Source organism: Rhipicephalus microplus, chromosome 2 (genome assembly GCF_043290135.1).
Source record: "Rhipicephalus microplus isolate Deutch F79 chromosome 2, USDA_Rmic, whole genome shotgun sequence".
Lineage (NCBI taxonomy): Eukaryota > Metazoa > Arthropoda > Arachnida > Ixodida > Ixodidae > Rhipicephalus > Rhipicephalus microplus.
In genome coordinates, this window is record NC_134701.1 from 140486806 (window position 1) to 140506838 (window position 20033).

General features: G+C 45.5%; 1 protein-coding gene across 15 annotated transcripts in view; it reads right to left on the reverse strand.

Annotated features, from left to right (window-relative positions):
- Positions 1 to 2989: 2989 nt before the first annotated feature.
- Positions 2990 to 20033, reverse strand: part of LOC119170694 (uncharacterized) — a 615982-nt gene continuing 598938 nt past the window's right edge. For 14 of the 15 annotated variants that reach the window (XM_075886866.1, XM_075886861.1, XM_075886863.1 and 11 more), the window contains 4 exons: positions 11922 to 12138; positions 11338 to 11419; positions 10582 to 10806; positions 2990 to 9530 (listed from right to left, as the gene is read on the reverse strand). In XM_075886866.1, the coding sequence (XP_075742981.1) occupies positions 9462 to 9530; positions 10582 to 10806; positions 11338 to 11419; positions 11922 to 12138 (593 nt within the window). In that variant the 3' untranslated portion in view covers positions 2990 to 9461. The remainder of the gene's footprint in view (positions 9531 to 10581; positions 10807 to 11337; positions 11420 to 11921; positions 12139 to 20033) is intronic. The other variant, XM_075886872.1, reaches the window with a different exon arrangement.

A 20033-nucleotide genomic window follows, 5' to 3' on the forward strand; every position in this document is an offset into this window, starting at 1 on the left:
GTGTGTTTAAGAAAAGTTTTATTACACTTTGAGACAACTTTTATAAAATCAATGTTGCCTCCTTCATATAATTCTTCATTCAGAAGGATGGTGAAATGTAGATCAAAGCCTTTTGTGCAAAGCAGGTCATGGTAACCGGGAATTTATTTATTTATTTATTTATTTACAACATACTGCAGGCCTACATGGTCCCAAACAGGAGGGGTAAATTGCAAAACAAAAACACAGCATTTTAAAAGGCGAAAAACAAACAAAATAAACGCTTGCATTTAAATTTCAATATTAGGTTATGAGAAATCGATCAGGTCAATTGACTCAACTGAATTAATCAATGATAATGGCAGCGAGTTCCATTCGTTAATAGTGTGAGGAAAAAAAGAAAATTTTAAGGTGTTAGTTCTTGTATGATATGGAGTTAAAAATTGAGGATGATGATGTCTGGTTAGTCTAGTTGATAACGAGCGTAGATATGGTCCAGGATGAAAAGAGAGTTTGTTATTCTTCAGAAGAAAAAGAAATTTGAGCCTGAGTATTTTACGTCTTAATTTCAATCTTTGTATTCCATGAGTTTGCATGAGCGCTGTTGGCGAATCGGTGGAACAGAATTTAAAAAAAATAAATCTAACAGCTTTGCGCTGAACCATTTCAAGTGCGTTAGTATTGTGGTTGGTGTGAGGATCCCAGACGGTGCAAGCGTATTCTAACTTAGGCCTAATTAGCGATGTATATGCATGAAGCTTGGTTTCGGGGGGCGCCTGTTTAAGTTTGTGTCGCAGAATACAAAGCTTGCGAAAAGAAAAAGCACAAATATTAGCGATGTGAGAATTCCAACTGAGGTTGTTAGTAATGGTCACCCCCAAATATTTGTATTCATTTACCTGAACTAGGGGATTAGATGGAAGACTAAGAAAACTGCCGCTTATGTATTTTCTTTGTTATATGCATGCATACTGTTTTTGTTTCATTAAGCTTCATGTCCCATTGTTTACACCATGAATGAACGTTATGGAGGTTAGTATTCAAAAGTTCCTGATCTTCTCAACAAACAACATCATGATACAATATGCAGTCATCTGTAAATAAGCGAATTTGAACAGGCTCTGTTATAACATTAACGATGTCATTAATAAAAATCAAGAACAGGAGCGGTCCCAGTACACTACCTTGTGGTACCCCCGAAGTAACTGGCAAACTACGCGAGTGGTGACCATCAATAGAAACGGATTGGGTGCGGTTGCTTAAGTAGGCGGAAATCCAATTAATGATGAAAGAGGGGAGGCCAATGTGTTTTAGTTTGCAAAGTAACTTTTCATGTGAAACAAGGTCGAATGCTTTCTGAAAATCCAAAAAAATTACGTCAGTTTGACCAGGTTTGTCAAGGACACTTGCAAAACTGTGAATTACAGTGGTTAGTTGTGTGACCGTAGGAAAACCCTTCCTGAATCCATGCTGAGATGAAGAAAGAATGTTGTTGTCTGTTAAAAATTTAATTATGTAATTTGCAACAATATGTTCAAGAATCTTACAGCAGGAAGAAGTGAGCGATATCGGACGATAGTTTGTAATCAGTGCAATGTCCCCTTTCTTGTGTACGGGCACCACACACGCCGTTCGCCAGTCAATCGGTAGATCTGAAGATGACAAAGATGCACCGAAAATGTATGCGAGGAACGGGGCGAGTGCTTCTGGATATCGACGAAGGAATGCATTTGGAAGGCCATCAGGACCAGATGATGATTTTGTCTTCAGGTTAAGTAGCATAGCTACAATACTTGGTAGCGATAGAATATCTTCGTAGTCTGAGCAACATACAGGGTCAAGAATAACTTTTTCTGAAGAAACGGAAAAAACACTGTGAAAATACATATTGAAATGTTCTGCAATGGCATCCTTGTCATCAATTAAAACACCATTGATTTGAATCTCGTTGACAGACCTTTTTTTTTTATTTAAGAAATCCCAGAACTTCTTAGGCACAGCACAGAAGCATCTGCATTTACATTTAGCCGTTCTTCTAAAGAAACAATTTTCCATTAATTGCAGTCAATTCACATGCAATGTTGTCATGGAGATTCATTGCCGGTTACATGCCTCATGTTCATACATTTACAAGAAACTTTAGTACTGCTAGCACAATAAAGTAGTCGGTTGGTTTCCACTATTTGAAAACATGGGCCCTTAAAAGACGATTTTCTTCTAAAAACCTGTCCAAAATATTTCAATCACCATTGAACTTCAATTTGTGCAGAATACCTTTATTCCGTTCTATTATCAACCCAATAAATTCCGTGAGATCCTGCAACAACAAAAAAACATGAAATTTTTGAATCCAAGTGTAAAGCTGCAAACCTGCTTTCCTTTATCTCCTGTTCTAAAACTGAAATCTTCTCCACGTTGCAGGTGCTCAACACCACCCCAACTGCCAAACTCAATTTACCACCGATGCACATCCTCCAAAGTCCTGCCACAATTTTGCATGATTGGACATACAAACCTCCAACAAAACTGGCACAATAAAATTACTTATAGTCGCACGCCACGCGATAAGTCAGACGCCCCATCCAAATTGTTGAAGCACGACTAAAGAAATAGTCTCACTGATGCTTCTGGCACCGTTCGCCGAGAACAGGCATCACCAGTCAATTGGGTGTTGATCTTCGAGGAGGAGGAAATGTTGAACTTCTAAAAGTTGTACCAGACAATAAGTATGCCACAAATTGCACGTGCATAAGTTCTGGTCATGCAAGTTAATCATCACTCCATATAGTGACAAAGATCATTCATTACAATTACAGGCTCTTATTGTTTATCCAGTCCAACGTCTCCCATGCTTAGGTGTGAAAAACTTACCGAACAGACAGCAGCAGATTGTATGATTGTAATTCTTTTATCTAATCGCTCACCACACATGCAGTCCTTGCAGAAAAAAAAGAAAAAAGCCAGGAATGGGAGTGTTCATTCAACTGAGAAAGAGACTAGAGAGAACCACTGTTTCTTCGACATGTAATTTGTTACATGTTGTTTAATAGTATATTATTTTGTATACAACAAAAAAACTCACAGTGCATTGCCACAAATCAAGAACACTATCTTTTTTTTTCTTTCCGTATACTACACAATGCTTCTGCTTTTTTTTTGCCTCTTCAACGATAAAGACAAGTATAATACAACATTATTTTTCTTTTAAGGTTAAGAGACTAATAGACGCCCCTCACATCGTGCTGGCAAAAACATTTCAACGCTCACATGCACACAAGGGCGGGACATAAACACAGCCTTGGCAGGTGGGGATGGGAAGAGGAGGGGGCGGCCAACATCGCCATCATCGTAACTGTACACGAGGGGCAGAAAAAATACACGCACGCACGGAGGGAAAAAAATGCAAAACAACCTTCTCGTACAGAGCTAAAACACATCTGCATGCCGCAGGAATTTAAAAAAAAAATTAGTCAGCACGACAGCCTAGCAGACAGACGATGGCAGTAATAAAAGCAGGCATTGACCACCATCTAGCTATACATCAGCATCCTGGCGAAACAAAAGAAATTGAAGTAGATTCGTTCATCCAGTCTTTCTCTGTGGGACAGGCAGCAGACAGCGGCAACGTACTCTTCCCAATAGTTCCAGACACACCTCACGACCACAGACGAACAAATGCCCGGGCCCAAAACAATCGCCCCTGGAAACATGACCTGCATGATTCCGCGCACTGACTAACTGGTGCAATTCTCCCGAACAGCAGGCAACGGTGATTGAGCTGAACCCTCTTAATACGGCATGTCCGGAACAGAACGTGGACCAACAGAACAACTACGCAAAACCGCTACAGCATAATGGGGGCCCCGGGCACGGTGCCTACAGTGGTGAAGAGTGCCCACCTTAAGTAGATCCCACCATTTGCACACGGTATTGCGGGAAGAGCAGCATGACATTAAACTTGACCTATGTTCCAGGCGAACAGTTATCTTTAGCATTATTCGATAGACGGGAATGTTGCGTAGTGATCTTGCACATGTTGTACAACAGAATGTCCGTCCTCCGTGAATGAAATATATTGATGTTCGCACATACATCCCCGTCTGCGACATTTACACAAGCGTCAAATAAATAGAACGCAGCGACGACGTATGTTTCACGATAAAACGTGTACAAGACCACACCACTATAGTTATATATGCAAAACTATGACGGAGAAGTGCGACGGCTGATTCCGCCGCACACGTACTAGTTGTGAACGTTCGCCGGTGCACGCACGTTGAGGCCCAGGATATCACACGAGATCAAGAACCCTACCAGGGGAGACAAATGGCTGCCGCTGTCTTCTGCCAATACTACACCAGTCCACGCACAAGGACAGCATCGTCTATGCCATGCTGCAGCCATAGCTTGCTTCGAACATGCTGAGAGTCGTGAATTTGAACTTAATTAGCCCGACATTAATCTTGACTATGCTTCCAGCACTCAAGTAATCTTTTAGCAATGGCTGAGCCATCAATTGAACTGAGTTAATGCACAATGCTAAGCAGAGGAATGAAACCTCATAGGCATTAACCGATTTGTGCAATTCACTGCAGTAGCAGTAGAGCAAAATGTGGCGGCAATGGCTGCTTCAAGCTTGGCATAAACGTACGGCCCCAACGACTGCACTCAATCTCAAACACTTCGCTCGCGGTCATCAACGACATCACAGCAGCTTCAAGCCAAGGAACGCTCGGCAAACAAAGATGATGACAATCGAGATCAGTGGTAACAGCGGAGACCTACGCAGACAGACAATATTTAGACAAACTCTGTACAAAAGAAGAGTGTGGTGTGTGGGGGAGGGGGAGTGATCCTTTTTCTTTTCTCATTTTGCCAAAGGTCAAACAAGGTCCTGAGATTGTTTTCATCGAAATCCACCACAACCACCAGCATATAGTCCGTCATTGCTAACCCGTGCGTGCTACGCCATGCAGCCGTTACAACGCACAGTGCCAACACCCTAAAAACTAAGCTTCTGAAAACAAGCAAATTCATTCAACAAACACACCACTGACTTGAGATGCTAAGTAGTCGGGCTAGCGCACCCTTTCTTTAAACGAGCGGTCAGCACAGCTGTTGCAGCGAATGGTGGCACTTTTCAGAGGGACAGTATGGGTCAACGAGACAACACACCTAAAACACAGCATGGAAAACTGCAAGAGCTATCTCACTCTTTTCCAAGCTTCATTTATGGAACCCCTTTAAGCTCACCAGTGGCTGGCCGGCCAACCACATGGGCCAAGCCTAACCAAGCCTGTCCATGTGCCAGTTACATGCCAAAAACAGCGGGTCAGTTGCAACAGAGACCTCCTACGAATAAAATAAAAATTAGGCCGCTAAAACAGAAGTCAAGGCGCACCTTAGCTGCAGCATGAAGGAAAGGGGGAAATAGTGCTTGCGATGCAAGGCCTAAAATTCTTTTTCTTTTTTTTTTTTTTCAAAGACGAGGGACCTTTCAAGGGGGAGAGAAAGACTCATCATGCAGGCCCCATCACAAATTACAAAAATATCAATAAAACACTCTCCGCGCTAAGTTATAATTTTTTTTTTAACTCGTAAATCTGTTTTGTCTTCAAAGAACCCAGCAGAGAAATAGCATCTTTTTTCCCCCTCGGTCCCTAGTGGGCAACACAAAATGGCCACACATATATGTATATAGATATATATATTTAATCTGTTTTGTCCTCTGTTTTGCATGTATATATATATATATATATTTATATAGCATCTGTAACGCAGTAGCAGAATAGTAACAGTCGATTTTAAGGCCCTAGATGTAGAGATAAAAGGAAATAGCTCCGGCAGCAGCAGACATCTATGTTTTGAGCTGCTTTTTGTAGAAGAGTTTAGGCAGGCATGTGGACAGTTTTCTCGTTTTCCTTTTCCCTTAATTTTCTTTTCTTCATCCTCTCTCGTCAGCGTGCTCCGAAAGAATGCCGCAACGAAGACACGACCACGTCCCGAAGGAACGGAGCTCTGAACACACACGCACCCAAGTAACCATCTGCACCTATCTAGACGACGGTTCGTCCAGAAGCGGTTTAAAATAAAAGCCGCCAGAAAACAAAAAATTATCAAGAACAAGCACCTTTGTCAGGGCTAAACAACATGGAGGAAAGACACCACTTGTACTCTTGTCACAGCATGACTATTACATAAGCGTGGCAAGTTTCTTTTTTATTTCTTCCCTCTCTCTTTTTTAGCCAGTGCGCTCGCTCACTTAAACCTTTCCCACCCAAAAAAGTGCCTCTTCTCTGCCCCTCCATAACACATATATAAATGACTATGTATCTAATATATATATATTTTTTATGTATAGTATATTTACTAGAAAAAGTATTGGGAGAGAGAGACAGAGCACAAGTGGAAAAAGAAAAAAAAACAACTACTGACAACAGCACGTCAAGAGTGGCAGTTATTTTCCACCCTCGTTTTTGTTTTCTCGATTTCTTTTGCGACACCATAGAGGTGGGCTTGCCTGGCTCCTCCTCACATGCCATAGTGCTTCTGGTTAAGCGGAAAAGGCACGCGACAAAATTATCCAACGCCACTTCCTTTTTTTTTTCCTCTCTCTTTTTGAACCCTCTTTATCTGCTGGTAATTTTTTTTTTTTAAGTCGAGACTTTCGCCGCCTGAGAAGACCATCACAGCATTATGCCAAGTAGCCTGAAGAAAAATATATTTCAAGCGCCCGTTCCCAAATAAAAGGTGTGCAGGGTGCCGGACCAGAACGTCGACTTCTAGTACGTGGCCACGAACCATGCTACAAAATCACGCGAGTGAGCATCATTTATGCAGTTAGCGACAGCGGAGGAGAAGACAACGATGATGGAAAGAAGCTTTACCGGCACCCTCTGCTGCGTACTGCAAAGTGAATTTCTCGGCAGTGCACACCCCTAAGTGAGAATGCCCGTAGGTACCTCCAATTCGAGCGCTGCACCACGGCCCACTATCTGCGCCCGTCGTCATATGCCATGCGCGATGCCGGGGTTTCCCAAAAAAACTAAGCGAACCAAAGCTTGCGTCGCAAATACCAAAACACAACGGCGATTCTTTCAGCGGTGCATGAGGGGAATCAAAACTGCAAACATCTTGGCTTAGTGTTCAAATCTGCACTCATCGATGCACACAGTAGCGCCGTTTTCCCTCAAGCCAATAAACCACGCAGTAAATTCACTCACACAATGGGAACCCCCACGACACATTCAAACTGCTTTCATTGACATTCACTCTTCATTTTTTTTTCTTCTTTCAGCAGCTACGTAGCCGGTGCATACGGCAAGGGAAAACACCAAGAAACAAACCCTCAGGCGACTAACTGCAAAAGTCTAGTACCCCCAAAACCCGTCCACACACCCTGAACTGCCCGTCGCAGTCATAAAAAAATGGCTATCAATCTCTGCTGCCAAAAGTGGAGGTCACGCGAGATGTGTGTCTCCCTTCTTTTTGTGGCAATTTGTACACGAGGCATTAAAGAAGAGGAAAGGAGAAAAAAAATGGGTGGAGAGCGAGGCTAAAGCTCCATGGTTGAGAACAAACGGGGATACAGAGGACTGGGGAAGAAGAAACAAAATCTCCGCGAGACAACGCCGCACCCGAACGTGCGGCCTGTGAGGTAGACGGCCCCACTTCCTCAAAAAAAAAAGGGGGGGGGGGTAAGGGGTGGTGCTAATTGTGCTCGATCTGCGGGGTGGTTTATAACGCCATGTACGTTGGCCAGAAGGGATTAGAAGAGTGACAACAAGAGACAAGCAGATTTAACTGAAACAAGGCTTTACAACGGGAAACAACGAGAAGAAGAGGAGAGCCGGCAAGAACAACGGGACGACGACCATGCGACAAATCTAAGCCCTCTTCTTAACTTGCAAGCGACGTGGAATAAAATATAGCAAGGCGAGCTCGCAACACCCCCTCCGTTGGACAAAAACACTGTGCTTCACAAGGCCTCCTCCAAGGTGCGTTTTTCTTTTCCATCACAGACTCCTTCATCAACATCTCTACAACTCAACGTCAACACACTGCCAGCCGAGGACATGCATCTACTTAACCAAGCACCCTTCTCTGCTCCACTTTAAAAAAATGTTCATTTTTCTTAAACCAGCAAACAAACAATGGAGGTTGCTACGCAGTGGGGAAAAGTGCTATGAAAATGACAAAGCCCGCTAAAGAAAAAGACAATAGGCAGCTGCGCTCCTTTTCTTGCTCAAAGAACGAAGGTCAGCAGGGAAGATCGAAAAGCAGTGGGTGGCCTCCACACCACGAATGCTTCTGCTGTGTAACGGGGCCCAAGGAAGGGCAGCCGACGAGTCGGCCTCGACGACCTGCTGAGAGCAAGAGAGCATGTACAAGAAAAATCACAGGCATGGAGAAGAAGCCTGTGCCTAAACAGCACACACGACGCGTGCATCAACAATAACAAAAACAAGGACGCTTTTCTTTTCTAAAAAGGGGGAGGGGGGGCAAAGAAAGTAACTGTACACATATAGCTAAGAGCACCAACAGGAAGTAGAAGAAACTGAAGTAGTTCTGCAGGCACAGGTGAACAAATAAAAGAACAATGCCTAGTAGTGGTAGTAGTACTATTAGTTGAACGAGTGCCAATGTAGGAGTAGAAAAAACATTGCGGCCGAGTGCAGCTTCTTAGAAGGAAGAGGAGGGAGAAAACAAAGTAAACCACATTGTCGCCATCATAACAGTAACCGCATGCGAGAGGAGAAAAAAACCGGGAAGAACACTGTTCCCCAAACTACACTCGCAGCAGCAGCAAAAAAAAATAATAATAATAATGAAGAAAAGCAGTCTTGTGTCGTCATCACACTGCTGAGGATGGGCGCACGCACGGCGTTGCTTTACACATATGTACAAAAAAAAAAAAAATATGATGACGAGCGGTGGGCTCAGAGAGTCCCTCCCGTGCTACGGCAGTTCGCTTCTCGCCAGGCGAGAAGCCCAAGTTCGCATTACACGGTCAGTTTTGTTTAATCTTCTCCGTCACGCACAAGCACACAACGGTGGCAGAAATCGATGAGGAACAACAAGAACAAGAAACGACACCGGTCTTCTCCCACCAAAGAGGGGGCACACGTGCGGCACTGTTCCGTCGCGGCACGCACCATTGTCACGCCGGCAGGCGTCGCCGCGGCGAGGCAGGGATGAGGCAGAGAGCAAGTCCGCAGCGGCAACCACAACAAAACAAAAGTGGCTGTCCTGTCCTGCCGTCGCTCTTCCTCTCCTTAAACAACCACCACACTAATGCGGCACAAGTCACTGTCACAGCAGGTCGAGATGGAGCTTGTCAGCGCTCGCAGTACACCACACTCATACACCCGGCACACACACACACACAAACACACATGCGAGAGGGAGAGACGCCTTCATCCGCTGGCTAGGCCCTGCCAAAGCAGCCAGCGATGCAGCGAGTCTTCTCCGGCCAGCTGGCCCTAGGTGGGCTCGGAGAGAAGCTGCTGCAGCAAACTCTTGCGCTGGTCGCTGCTGGGCTTGTCATCAACCTGGAAAACGACAGCAAAACTGCAACTTGACCGTTTGCTCGCCAAGACTGCGACACGATAATGAAAAATCATTAGAAGTGCCTGGCAAATCGGCTTTCACCAGCTTGGGTTCTTCAAAGTAAATGCAGATAAATGCATGGATGTTTTTTGCACTTCAGCTCTCATTGAATTGTGGTTACCATAGAAAGCCAGTTGACAAAAGTGACCACATTTTGTCTCATGTAACCCACCCTTGCATATAACCTGCACCCTGAATGCCACGAAAAAAAGGACTCTCATAAGCCTGCAGAGCTCCACTTTTCAAGCCCTTCTTTTCATATTGGTGTGGGTTATACAAGAGAAAATGTAGTAATTGGTGCTACTGATAATGCCACAACAAGCATTACCTGCAACATTAAATGATGACACTTCAAGTGATCTTGCCATTCAATCTGCAGTATTCTATGAAACCTGACAATCAGAACACTTGCAGTCCAAATAGTTGTACACGCTGCAATGGCAGACTCAAAGCATCGCTCTTTCAGTTTGATTGAATGTATGGCCACTGTTACGGGCCCTATTGGTATGTTTTTTCTTATGACAAATAGCCAGGAACTGCCAGTAAGCATTTAATGTGAATACTGGCATGGGTGCAATTGGTTTGTGAAAATTACAGGTGGATCTCACTGCATGCCTAAGATATATTTACTGCTTTATGTAGTGCAAAGCATGCAACTAATAAAAATATTATCTAGGTGTCACATTAATTTCATATTGCGATCTACAAATAACAAGTGGCCTTGGCAATCAAGATACCACCTAATGTTAATGAGAACTGAACTACCTGATTTCAATGGGATTTTATTGACATGTCAGAAAGAAATTGCATAAATGAACTGCACGAAGAAACAAATAGTTAATAAACAAATAATTGGGCTGAAGTAATAAAGCTTGGTACTTTGGCATGATGACTGGAGCAACAACAATTAATATTTTCAATCGCAGCCTGAAGTCGAAATCTCTGGATATTCAGGTATCCGCATTAGCAATCTCTATTAAACTGGCCCCATACCCTGGGTGTAGGCTGTGCCGGCGGAGTGTCGGATGGTGCCAGCAAGGGGAAAAGGGGGGAGCCAGGTTCCGAAGGCCCACCCCCGAGTTCCAGCTGAAGGCCCAGGGCTTCGAGGTCAGCTTGTAAGAGGGAACCCCCCCCACCAGAACCGCGGACACCACCCCCCTGTTGCTGAAGGACCTGCTGCTGCTGCTGCTGAAGCTGCTGCTGCTGTTGCTGTTGTTGCTGCAGTCACCACCACACCCAAAACGAGAACGTCAAGCACCGTACCGAGGGCATTAATGACGCGGAGGAACACTCAAAGTAGCACGCGGTGCAAATCATCGACACACTAACACAACGGGAAATGCCACGCTCCAAACGTGGTTGCACACAGGGAGTCTTTCTGACCCTTAAATAAGAGCTCAATCTGGCATTCTTTCTTTCCGCATTTCAGATGATGCACTTCCAGGTATACAGGCATGCGTACAATTGCAAGAGCTTACGTCCAAGCTTGGCAATAGAATCTTGAGTAGGAAGGTCACGAGCTCAGAGTTTTCAGCAAATATAACACACTCAAGCAAAACAACAATAAGCACTGTTTGACAGACAGATGCCCCCAAATAGTCCAATTGCTTTTAAGAGTGAAGAGGGCAGAACACAAACGGTGTCTCTGACTTCATTTTTGACTGATTTCATGTGGTCGAAAAAAAAACAAAACAGCAACAACAAAATAAGTTTTACTAATGTCATTCAAACAAACAACATGGCACTCACCTGTCCCTGCGTTCGGGCTCCAACTATGGCCCTGAGCTCTTGGCGTACGTACTCAGACGGCATGCTGCCCCCGACTCGACTCCTGCATTGGGCAGCAAACTTGGCTTATTTTTAATTACTGCAGCCCTATTTAGGGCTACAACAGGGGCGGTGTATTTGTGCGCACTCTACAAATAGAGCAACCACGTGTAGCACGAAATCGGAGCAATATAAAGAAGCATAGGTCAACAGGGCTTACGTGCAGGCAAGAAATAGGAGCTACACTGGACTTGGAGGGCGAGTTAGAACATCCAGTAGCTGACAAGAAAAAAAATGCCTAGACAACAGTTATTTACCCGCCAGCACACAATATTAGGATACCAACACGCTTCACGTGAGGAAGGTTTCACAAATTCACATTTACATTCACAATCTAACCGTTTCATTTTGAGTCATAGCATCACTTCTATTCTGTTGTTTACCTCACATCCTCCTGCAGGAAAAACTACTTTTAAGACATTCACGCATGCATATAGGGACTATTTGGAAGTTTCAGGTGGTATATGACCAGCCATAATCTGCTTGAGTGAATTCAACCAACGCACCTGTCAGACGCGAATCCATGAAGGGAGTGCTGTTCAAAGTTGAATTGGGGCGAAGCGTCCAGACCAAAGACCGGCGCTGAGGAGGCAGGTGCGGCACCGTACGCACCCCCTGGAGACATCTGAGGCCCTGGTGGCGAGAGCAGCTGGTCATTCCCAAAGCCAGGTTGAGACTGCGGCTGCTGCTGCGGTGTCCGTGGAGAGTTCACCCGAGCACCCGCTGCAACAAATGAAAGGAAGCGCAAGCGATGAAGCCTGCCGTCGTCACCGCATCCTTACTTCATTAAGGGGGGAGGTGGCATTGAAAAAATACTTTTTTATTTGTTGACCTACAGCAATGAAATTTGGCATGCATACTCATAAGTGTCTAGAATAGGGAAATATGTAGTTTCATCATGATAGCTTCAGTAGTTCTCAAGTTACATAATGCTACACAATACAATTACATGGTCTGCTCGTGGAAAGCCTAGCGCTGCAACAAAACATGCCAGGAAGTTGCGAATGGTGTTGATCTTTACTCAAAAGAAAGCTACAGGGTATGGCACTCTAAAAATTTTTTAATAAGTTCTCTTTTTTTTTAGAGATTTTTTTTAGATTGTAATTTTTTTGACTGACATTTTCTCCATAATTTTTTTTTCCACCTAGTTATTTTTCTTAGTTCTTACATTTTTTGTAATAAATATTTGCAAAATGATACCTAATTAGCCATTAATGTTCTCTGTAATTCAGCTGATTACTCTTCCCTCCGTAATTTCACTGCACACGTTCCGAGCTCTTATTACTTTCTACAAAACCAGTGTAGAGTATTGTGCCCTCTCACTACTGGACAATGCCAAGAAATGCGCTCCATTTCACGACACTGCTGGCGCTGACTCTGTGCCATCGCCGCAGGTATTGTGCGTTTAACAAATGCCGTAATGTTGAGCCAGTCATTTCTTGTTTCTCCACGGTTCATTGCAGTACCTTTATTTTATTTTTTGCATTCTAGCACCCAGCTGCGCTAGAATGCAAAATGCACACATAGGAGGCAAAACAGGCACTACAAGGCGCTGTGTGCCTGTGTACGCAGAGGTATTGCAACTTCGGATTGGCTTTGTTCTCAAACAGGCAGAAAATTTTCGAACCGGGCTCAGTTCGCAGCAAATGAGTTCGTGGGTGCACTCACGGAGAACTAACAATATGATGACGAATACCGTCTATGAAAACACGAACTGTACACTGGGCGAGTGGGCGACAAATGCCGTTCGTCGCAGCACAGATAGACGGGCCCGAGTAGGCTGTTGTTACTTTGCGGAGACGGGAGCAAAGGTCAGAGCGAATAATGGAAATAGCAGCGCCAGTATCCACTAGAGCTTCGACGCGTATACCTTCTACTAACACTGTTAACAAGTTCGATGGTCTGTGGAGGAATTGCTGGCTGTCCGGTGGATGCAGTTTCCCTTCCTAAATCTGCATTGGGGAGTTTCCCGAGTGGGCATTCAGAACATTGGAGGCGGGTCACAGAGGCGACACGGAACGGCGATTGGGAGATGGTGAGCGGCGGCGAGACGCAGGAGTTCCCAGCGGCGGGAGTTCACAGGCAGACCCCTACTGTAAGGTGGAGAAGGCGAACGCTGAAAAAAAGACCGGTAAGGCGTGCGCTCGTAGTTCGTGAGTGGACTGAAGCGTCCGCGTTCCGCTGGAGCGTAGCCACGTTGCTCATCCTGTTGACGCCTTCGGCAAAAGCGAGATATATGACCCCTATAGCCGCAATAATAACAGATTGGGCGTTGAGGACGCGGCATGGCGTAATACGGCTGTGGGCGCATCAGTGGTGACACTGACGGCAGAGGTACATGGCCACCTGGTGTAGCCGCTGGGATAGTGGTGGGTGCTGAGAGCGCCGCGACTTCTGCATACGTTGGTACCTGACGAGGTCTGGGTTTGGCGGAACAAGATGAATGTGACGCAGATGCAATCTCTTGCCTAATGATGTCCCGCAAGCTGGTTGGAGCTAAGGCTAAAGTAGACGGTGGGGCGCAGGAAGAGCAGCGCCCATGAAGCTCCTTACGAACGATGTCGCGGACCAGGGCCCGGATGACGAGGGCCGCAGGAAGAGGAATGTCCGAGGCATCATGGCAAAGACGAAGAGACTGAAGTTCTTCTAGTCTCTGGCAAATGGTGATGACATCTTGAGTCGTGGTAGGATTTGGCGATGCAAGGGGGTTGAATGCGACGGTATTTATGCCTTCTATAATATGGCGTATTTGGTCGCTTTGAGGCATAGCTGAATTTACACGCTTGCACAAGGCAAGAACATCCTCAATGTACGAGGTGTATGATTCACCCGCCAGCTGAATGCGTTCAGCAAGCTTCTTCATTGCCGCTTCAGCGCGAATACTGGGGGAACCGAAAATCGGTAGGAGCCGCCGTGCGAACGTGTCCCAGTCGGGAAGATCTTGGAGGTGGTTCCAAAACCAGGTTTTGGCAACATCAGTTAGGTAGAAAGGGACCGTACGCAACTTTCAGACCCGAGAATACTGGCGGATCACGCTGGTGGCTGTGGATGGCCAGGGTCGACGGCGGAGGGTGCACTGGGCTGGTAGTGTTGGATGGACCAGGATTGTCTTGCACTGCCATGGCAGGTGGTAGTAGACGACGACCCGAGCGGAGCTCCAGTGGTAACGTGTGAGAGGACTTGGGGATCGAGAAGCACCGTCCACCACTTATGAAGAAGAGCTTTACTCGAGGCAAGCTCGAGCTGGCACACACTGATGATGATATCTACAGATGAGGAAATTATACAAATGATGATGACACGGCCAATTGATAAAGAAGAGTCGGTGACTGCGCTCACAATATGCTTAGGATAAATGCAGATGTGATAAACATTTATAGTTTCATGATCTTCTTGAGGCCACAGAAATGAGATAGAAGGTGAACTTGCACTAAGAAGATCTAAGTTGCATTCGTTAAGGGGGGGACAGGGGTCTTAAAAGGCCGAAAATCACGAAAAAATCGACTTGTTGAAGTTGACATTTTTGAAATCTGCAATTATTTTTGCACTGATCTGAGAAGTTTCTAGCTTCTCTACTTATTATTTTTGGCACAAAATCAATTTATAACACCCCCGTGAGATGAATCTGAGCACAAACAGACTCTGAAGTCGCGCTTTTTCCACGCCGAACCGTTGCCGTAACACACGAGCTATCCTGATAATGTTGGTCTCGTTTGGAAAGGTCGTTCTTCATCTTCAATTTCCCACCACCAATGGCCCGCCTTGCTCATTGTTTTTTCAGCAAAAACGTGTCACTGAGAAGCACCAGCGCGCGATTCTATCGCCTGCTTGAGGGACGTGACAAAACCTAGGCACCCGATTGGCCAAGTGGCGTTTCCGGCTTCTGCTTCTTTATCATGATGCGCACGAACATGCACCATTTTGTCATGGTGCTGTCGACTGCCTGCCGCATAAAGAAGTTGCGCGAAACACTGATTTGTGAAGCGGGTGTGACAATCGTTCGTTCGCTGTGAACTTCAGAAAGAGCCCCGCTATGGCTCAGGACAGCGAGAATAACAAGCTCGCGGCAATCAGTGGCGGTCGCCAAGTCACCAGTGTAGGCTTAACTGACGTACGAGCCCGTCGGTTGTTGACGGCGTCGCTGAAAGCGGTCGTGTTTTGGAGCCTCAACAGCTAGAGGACGGCAAGTAAAAAAGCAGAAGTGAAGCTACGAGAGATAGCAATTTTCGCAACGATCGAACGGAAGCGCAGTCTTATCGCTAAACGCGCCGATGCTATGGGTTCTCCCAGTCTGACCATACGACCTTGTTTGCTTGTGAACTGCGTGACGGGTTGTTGGAGCGGAGTTCGCCGCACGTCAGCAAACAACAGAAAATCAATCAATCCGTTTACAGTGAACGTACTTGCCGCCCGCACAATGGAGACTACTGGCAACAGGTAGAGTGCTTGTAACGACGCGTCCGCAACGAACATATTGTCCCGCGGCTTCCACTAGAAAAATGTGGCAATTTCACGTGAAAAAGAAACTAACACCTCGCTGCTCTTGAAGCCTTGAAATTGATGAGCGAGTGCGCGAGTTTGGTCCGCGACATCAACAACTCAATCTGGACAAGCCGAAAAACATCGCTTTATCATACAACAGATTGCGGATGACGCGTGCACATTCGTCGCACATAGGTGTCACGGAATTGATAAGCGGCCTAGTCGGCAGATGAGCCCACGGCGACCGCATCAGCTCGCAAGTGTGCCTCTACGAAAACATGCAGTGGTCATTGAAAAAATGTCATTTAGGTGACGAAAAACAGACTACACGCCTGGTGCCTACTGAGAAAGCTGAATTTGTAAATCATTGTAAATGAACAGCTTTTCCATGCTACTGTCTGCCTAAAATGGGCTTCTTGTGTTTTTGAATGATTTCTCAGGATTCAGATTTTGCTGCAGTTGCAAGCTTGTCTAAAAAATATCTCTGCCTCCAGAGCAGCTAGGTCTGTCATTTTCGTTGTGACATGTAGCTGTATCTTTAGTTTACACAATGATAGGGGGGAACTTTCGATCGAGATCTCCAGAAATTTTATTTTTGCCAGAAATAGGAGCATTAGGTAGGTGTGTCTGCAACACTGAAATGCAAGGTGCGACAAACCTTGCTAAAATTATCAAATCAAAAAAGCACTCCTACCGTTGTGTGGCTTATGTTCATTAGTATACGGGCATGTGCCAATAGTAGCTCCGCAATAGAAATTTCTTGTCATCATACCGGCAAACAATAGGTAATTAATTTTAGAATATTTTAAAAACTAATTGGTTTAGAGGAAAAGTAATTAAATTTTTGGAATCAGCATCAAAAACTCAATTACACTCAATCACAGTAGAATGTGCAGGTTCTAAAAATGTAATTACATTTTTGATAGGTCAAGTAGTTTCTAAGATACTCCATAATCACTTTAAAACCTGGGTCCTTGGTTTGCAGCCTAATTAGCATCTAAGGAGGAAGTATCAAAACATTGGCGACGGTGTAAAAACGATGTAGGATGTTCAGGGGGGGACGTGGCAATGAAAATTATCTTTGTTATTTATGAAGCCAAAGGATTGAAATTCGGCATCAGATGTCACTTGTGCTGATATCATAACTGAAATCGGTTTTGAGGCATCTAATACAACTTTTGAGTTACAACATTTGATAGGCTCTCAATGTCATCCCAAAATTAATTAGCTAATTAGACACAAGTTCGCCAAAATGTTTGCATAAGGATATTCACAAAAGTCCATTTTGTGCTGTAATACTATTGGTTTATTTTTAATATTTAAATAAACACAAAAATTTTTTTAAATGTCCTGGATATATTGTCTTACCAACAACTTTTACAAAAAGCCAATTACAAAAGTCTGTATGATGTGCACACAAATATGAATAGCTTTATGGCACTCACCAATTTCTCACAATCCAAGTTGTGGGAATTGAGGCTAGCCCGCAGCCTTTGCGAGGGCTTTGCTGCCTTTTCTGCCGTTCTCATGTCCCGACATGTCTGCCCTCCTTTGCTGTCTGCTGCGCTGGGAGAGCGGAGTGACGTTTAACCCCCTCACCCGGTAGCGGATGTTGACTAAGGCGCCGCGCGCGGAGTCTCTCGAGAGGTTTTCTCCCGAGAGTTTCCCGAGAGGTCGGGAGCGGGCAGAGAGATACTCTCCGGGACTGCAAATGATGAGCTACGCAACCTTTTCCGTCTGTTGACTCCCGTCGCTCGGGGCTCGTCAGACTTCGCTGACGGCACCTCGCGCCCGAGGCGAACGCTCATTTTGTTGCCCCACTGCGTATGCACGGCGGAAGGGCGGTACGGTGTCCTAGTGCGTGGCCTAGCTACGCCAACCCGTCTCCCTCCGAAGCCAACGCGAGCGCCTTTGCCCTCGCTCGAGCAACCGGGCCTTGGTCCCGGTGTCTCCGTGGATCACCTTTACCGTGGAGACGTGCTCGTGGCACCCTATGTAGTACTTTTATGCCCGTGGCGTGGATAAGCCTATTTGTTTTCCCGCCGCGCCTTTGCAACGGGCTGTACTGCGTTTGGTGTTGCCACAATAAAGTGTTGCCACTTTGAGCAGTATCGTGTTCTCGCCACGGCAACGGTTAACGCATGCCCTGCGGCTTGCTAAGACCAGACCCACGCTGGTGGCCGTACTCCTTCGGGATACGTGTACGCCACAAAGTGCAGAAAACAGAATGGCTGCAGCTTAACTTGCTGTGAAATGGCAAAGGGAAGACCGACAAGTGCTCAAAAAATGAAAGCTGAGAAAATGAAGCTCAAAGAAATTGGAGCTAGAAGCTGATATAATGGAAGTCAGAAAGAAGCTGGCTTCATTTTTCATCGGAGCAATGCAGTATTGATTCTATTTTGAGCTCCACTCTGTCCTCTTTATGATGATGCTAATATGATGGCACTGTGCCAAGGGAAAGCTCCAAATTTGCATTTTTCTCTGCCCAATTTTTACACAGCTTTTGATGACAGCCCACATGTAAAATGCTCGTTTCTAAACTTGTACTACTTACAGTCGAACCTCGATATATCGAACGGCGCGACGATCGCAAAATAGTTAGATATATCCAGAATTCGATATAAAAAAATCACGAAAAAAATGCGTCAACAGCTTGCTGAAAACAACCAACGAACCGTTCAAGCGTGGTGCAGTAAATACTCACTTGAAGATTCAAACATAGTATTTATTGTGTTGGTTTCAAATATTGAAAAAGAGTAGCCTGCTTTTAGTTGGCCATGGCGTGCGTGTTCGACGACTGCGTCCTCAATATAGTCCAGGCGATCCATAAGTGATAGGCCGGTGCCTTCAATCGCGCCGCCACTGCGGCGCACAAGGGCCGAGGCAGCTACGACCTCAGCTGATGTCGGGAGCGGGGCACCATCAGCGCTTGCGGGATCCACCTCGGCAGAGTCTTCATTTGGCTGCTCAGCAGTAGCTTCGGCGACAATCTTCACATCCGTGAGCTCCGCCGTTCAGAGTTAGGCCTGTCGCGCACCACAGCGCGCGACAGGCCTAACTCCGAACGCACGAACACTGCGAGCACAACGACCGATGCCTGCAGATGCTACGGGGGAGGAGCTTGCAACAAGTGCGCAGTGTGCCGTTGACACCATAGAGACTGCAAAGACTGCAAGCTGCAAGGCTGCGGTGTAAGTCCAGGTGTAATGGCGCGCCCATGCCGGCTCGCCTGACTGCTTTCTCTTTCCCGGCGGCAGCGCGGGCCGCGTCCGAGACAGTCGTCTGCGTCCTTTCCCTCCTATACTTTCCTCCTCAATCTTTACCTCCCACTCCCCCTCCCCCCGCGCGAAGCCGTGCCGGTGCCTTCGTATTGAAAGACGATAACAGCTCCGCGCTTTTCTCTTCTCTTTCCTCATTTAAGAACAAGGCTGCAGCGCGCGTACGCCACTACGTTAAAGTGGCGCTCTCGGCGCCATCGATGTGTGCAGCATTCGTAAACGCCCGCCGCTCTACCGCTACTTTCTAGAGTTGCGGGGAAGCTCGCCGCCTCTCAATGGAGCGCGGGCGTTTTGGAGTGGCTGAGTTCGATATATCCATTATATGTCAATCTTTGTTCGAAATAAAAAATCAATAATGGATGCGCTTTTCCCGCGTGATATAGAAACCGTTCGATATAGGCAATAATTCGCTATATACGTGTTCGATATATTGAGGTTTGACTGTATTTGGTCTAAAATCACACTACGATGTAAAACATGGTCTCAGGATTACAGAAAAAAATTAATTGAAAAACAATATTTGGACCAAATTTACTATTCCCATTGCTACGTACCCCCTTAAGGAGTGCAATATGCTATAAATCAATTTGCTCGGCCAATTTCAACAAGAGTTAAAGGACACCAATGTTCAGAGAAAAAAAAAAGCCACCTTCACCTATCACGCATGTGACCCAATTGAAAAGTTTTTTATCTATATTTGCCTTAAAAATAGGCATATTGCATACTGCATGCATTTATCTTTCTAGCGAAAAAAGAATTATGCAGATAGATCGAACGAAACAGAAGTTATTGAACTTCCAACTTGGAAAATGTGCCAAAAATGATGTTTTGAGAAAACGAGGAAAAACGATTCAAAAC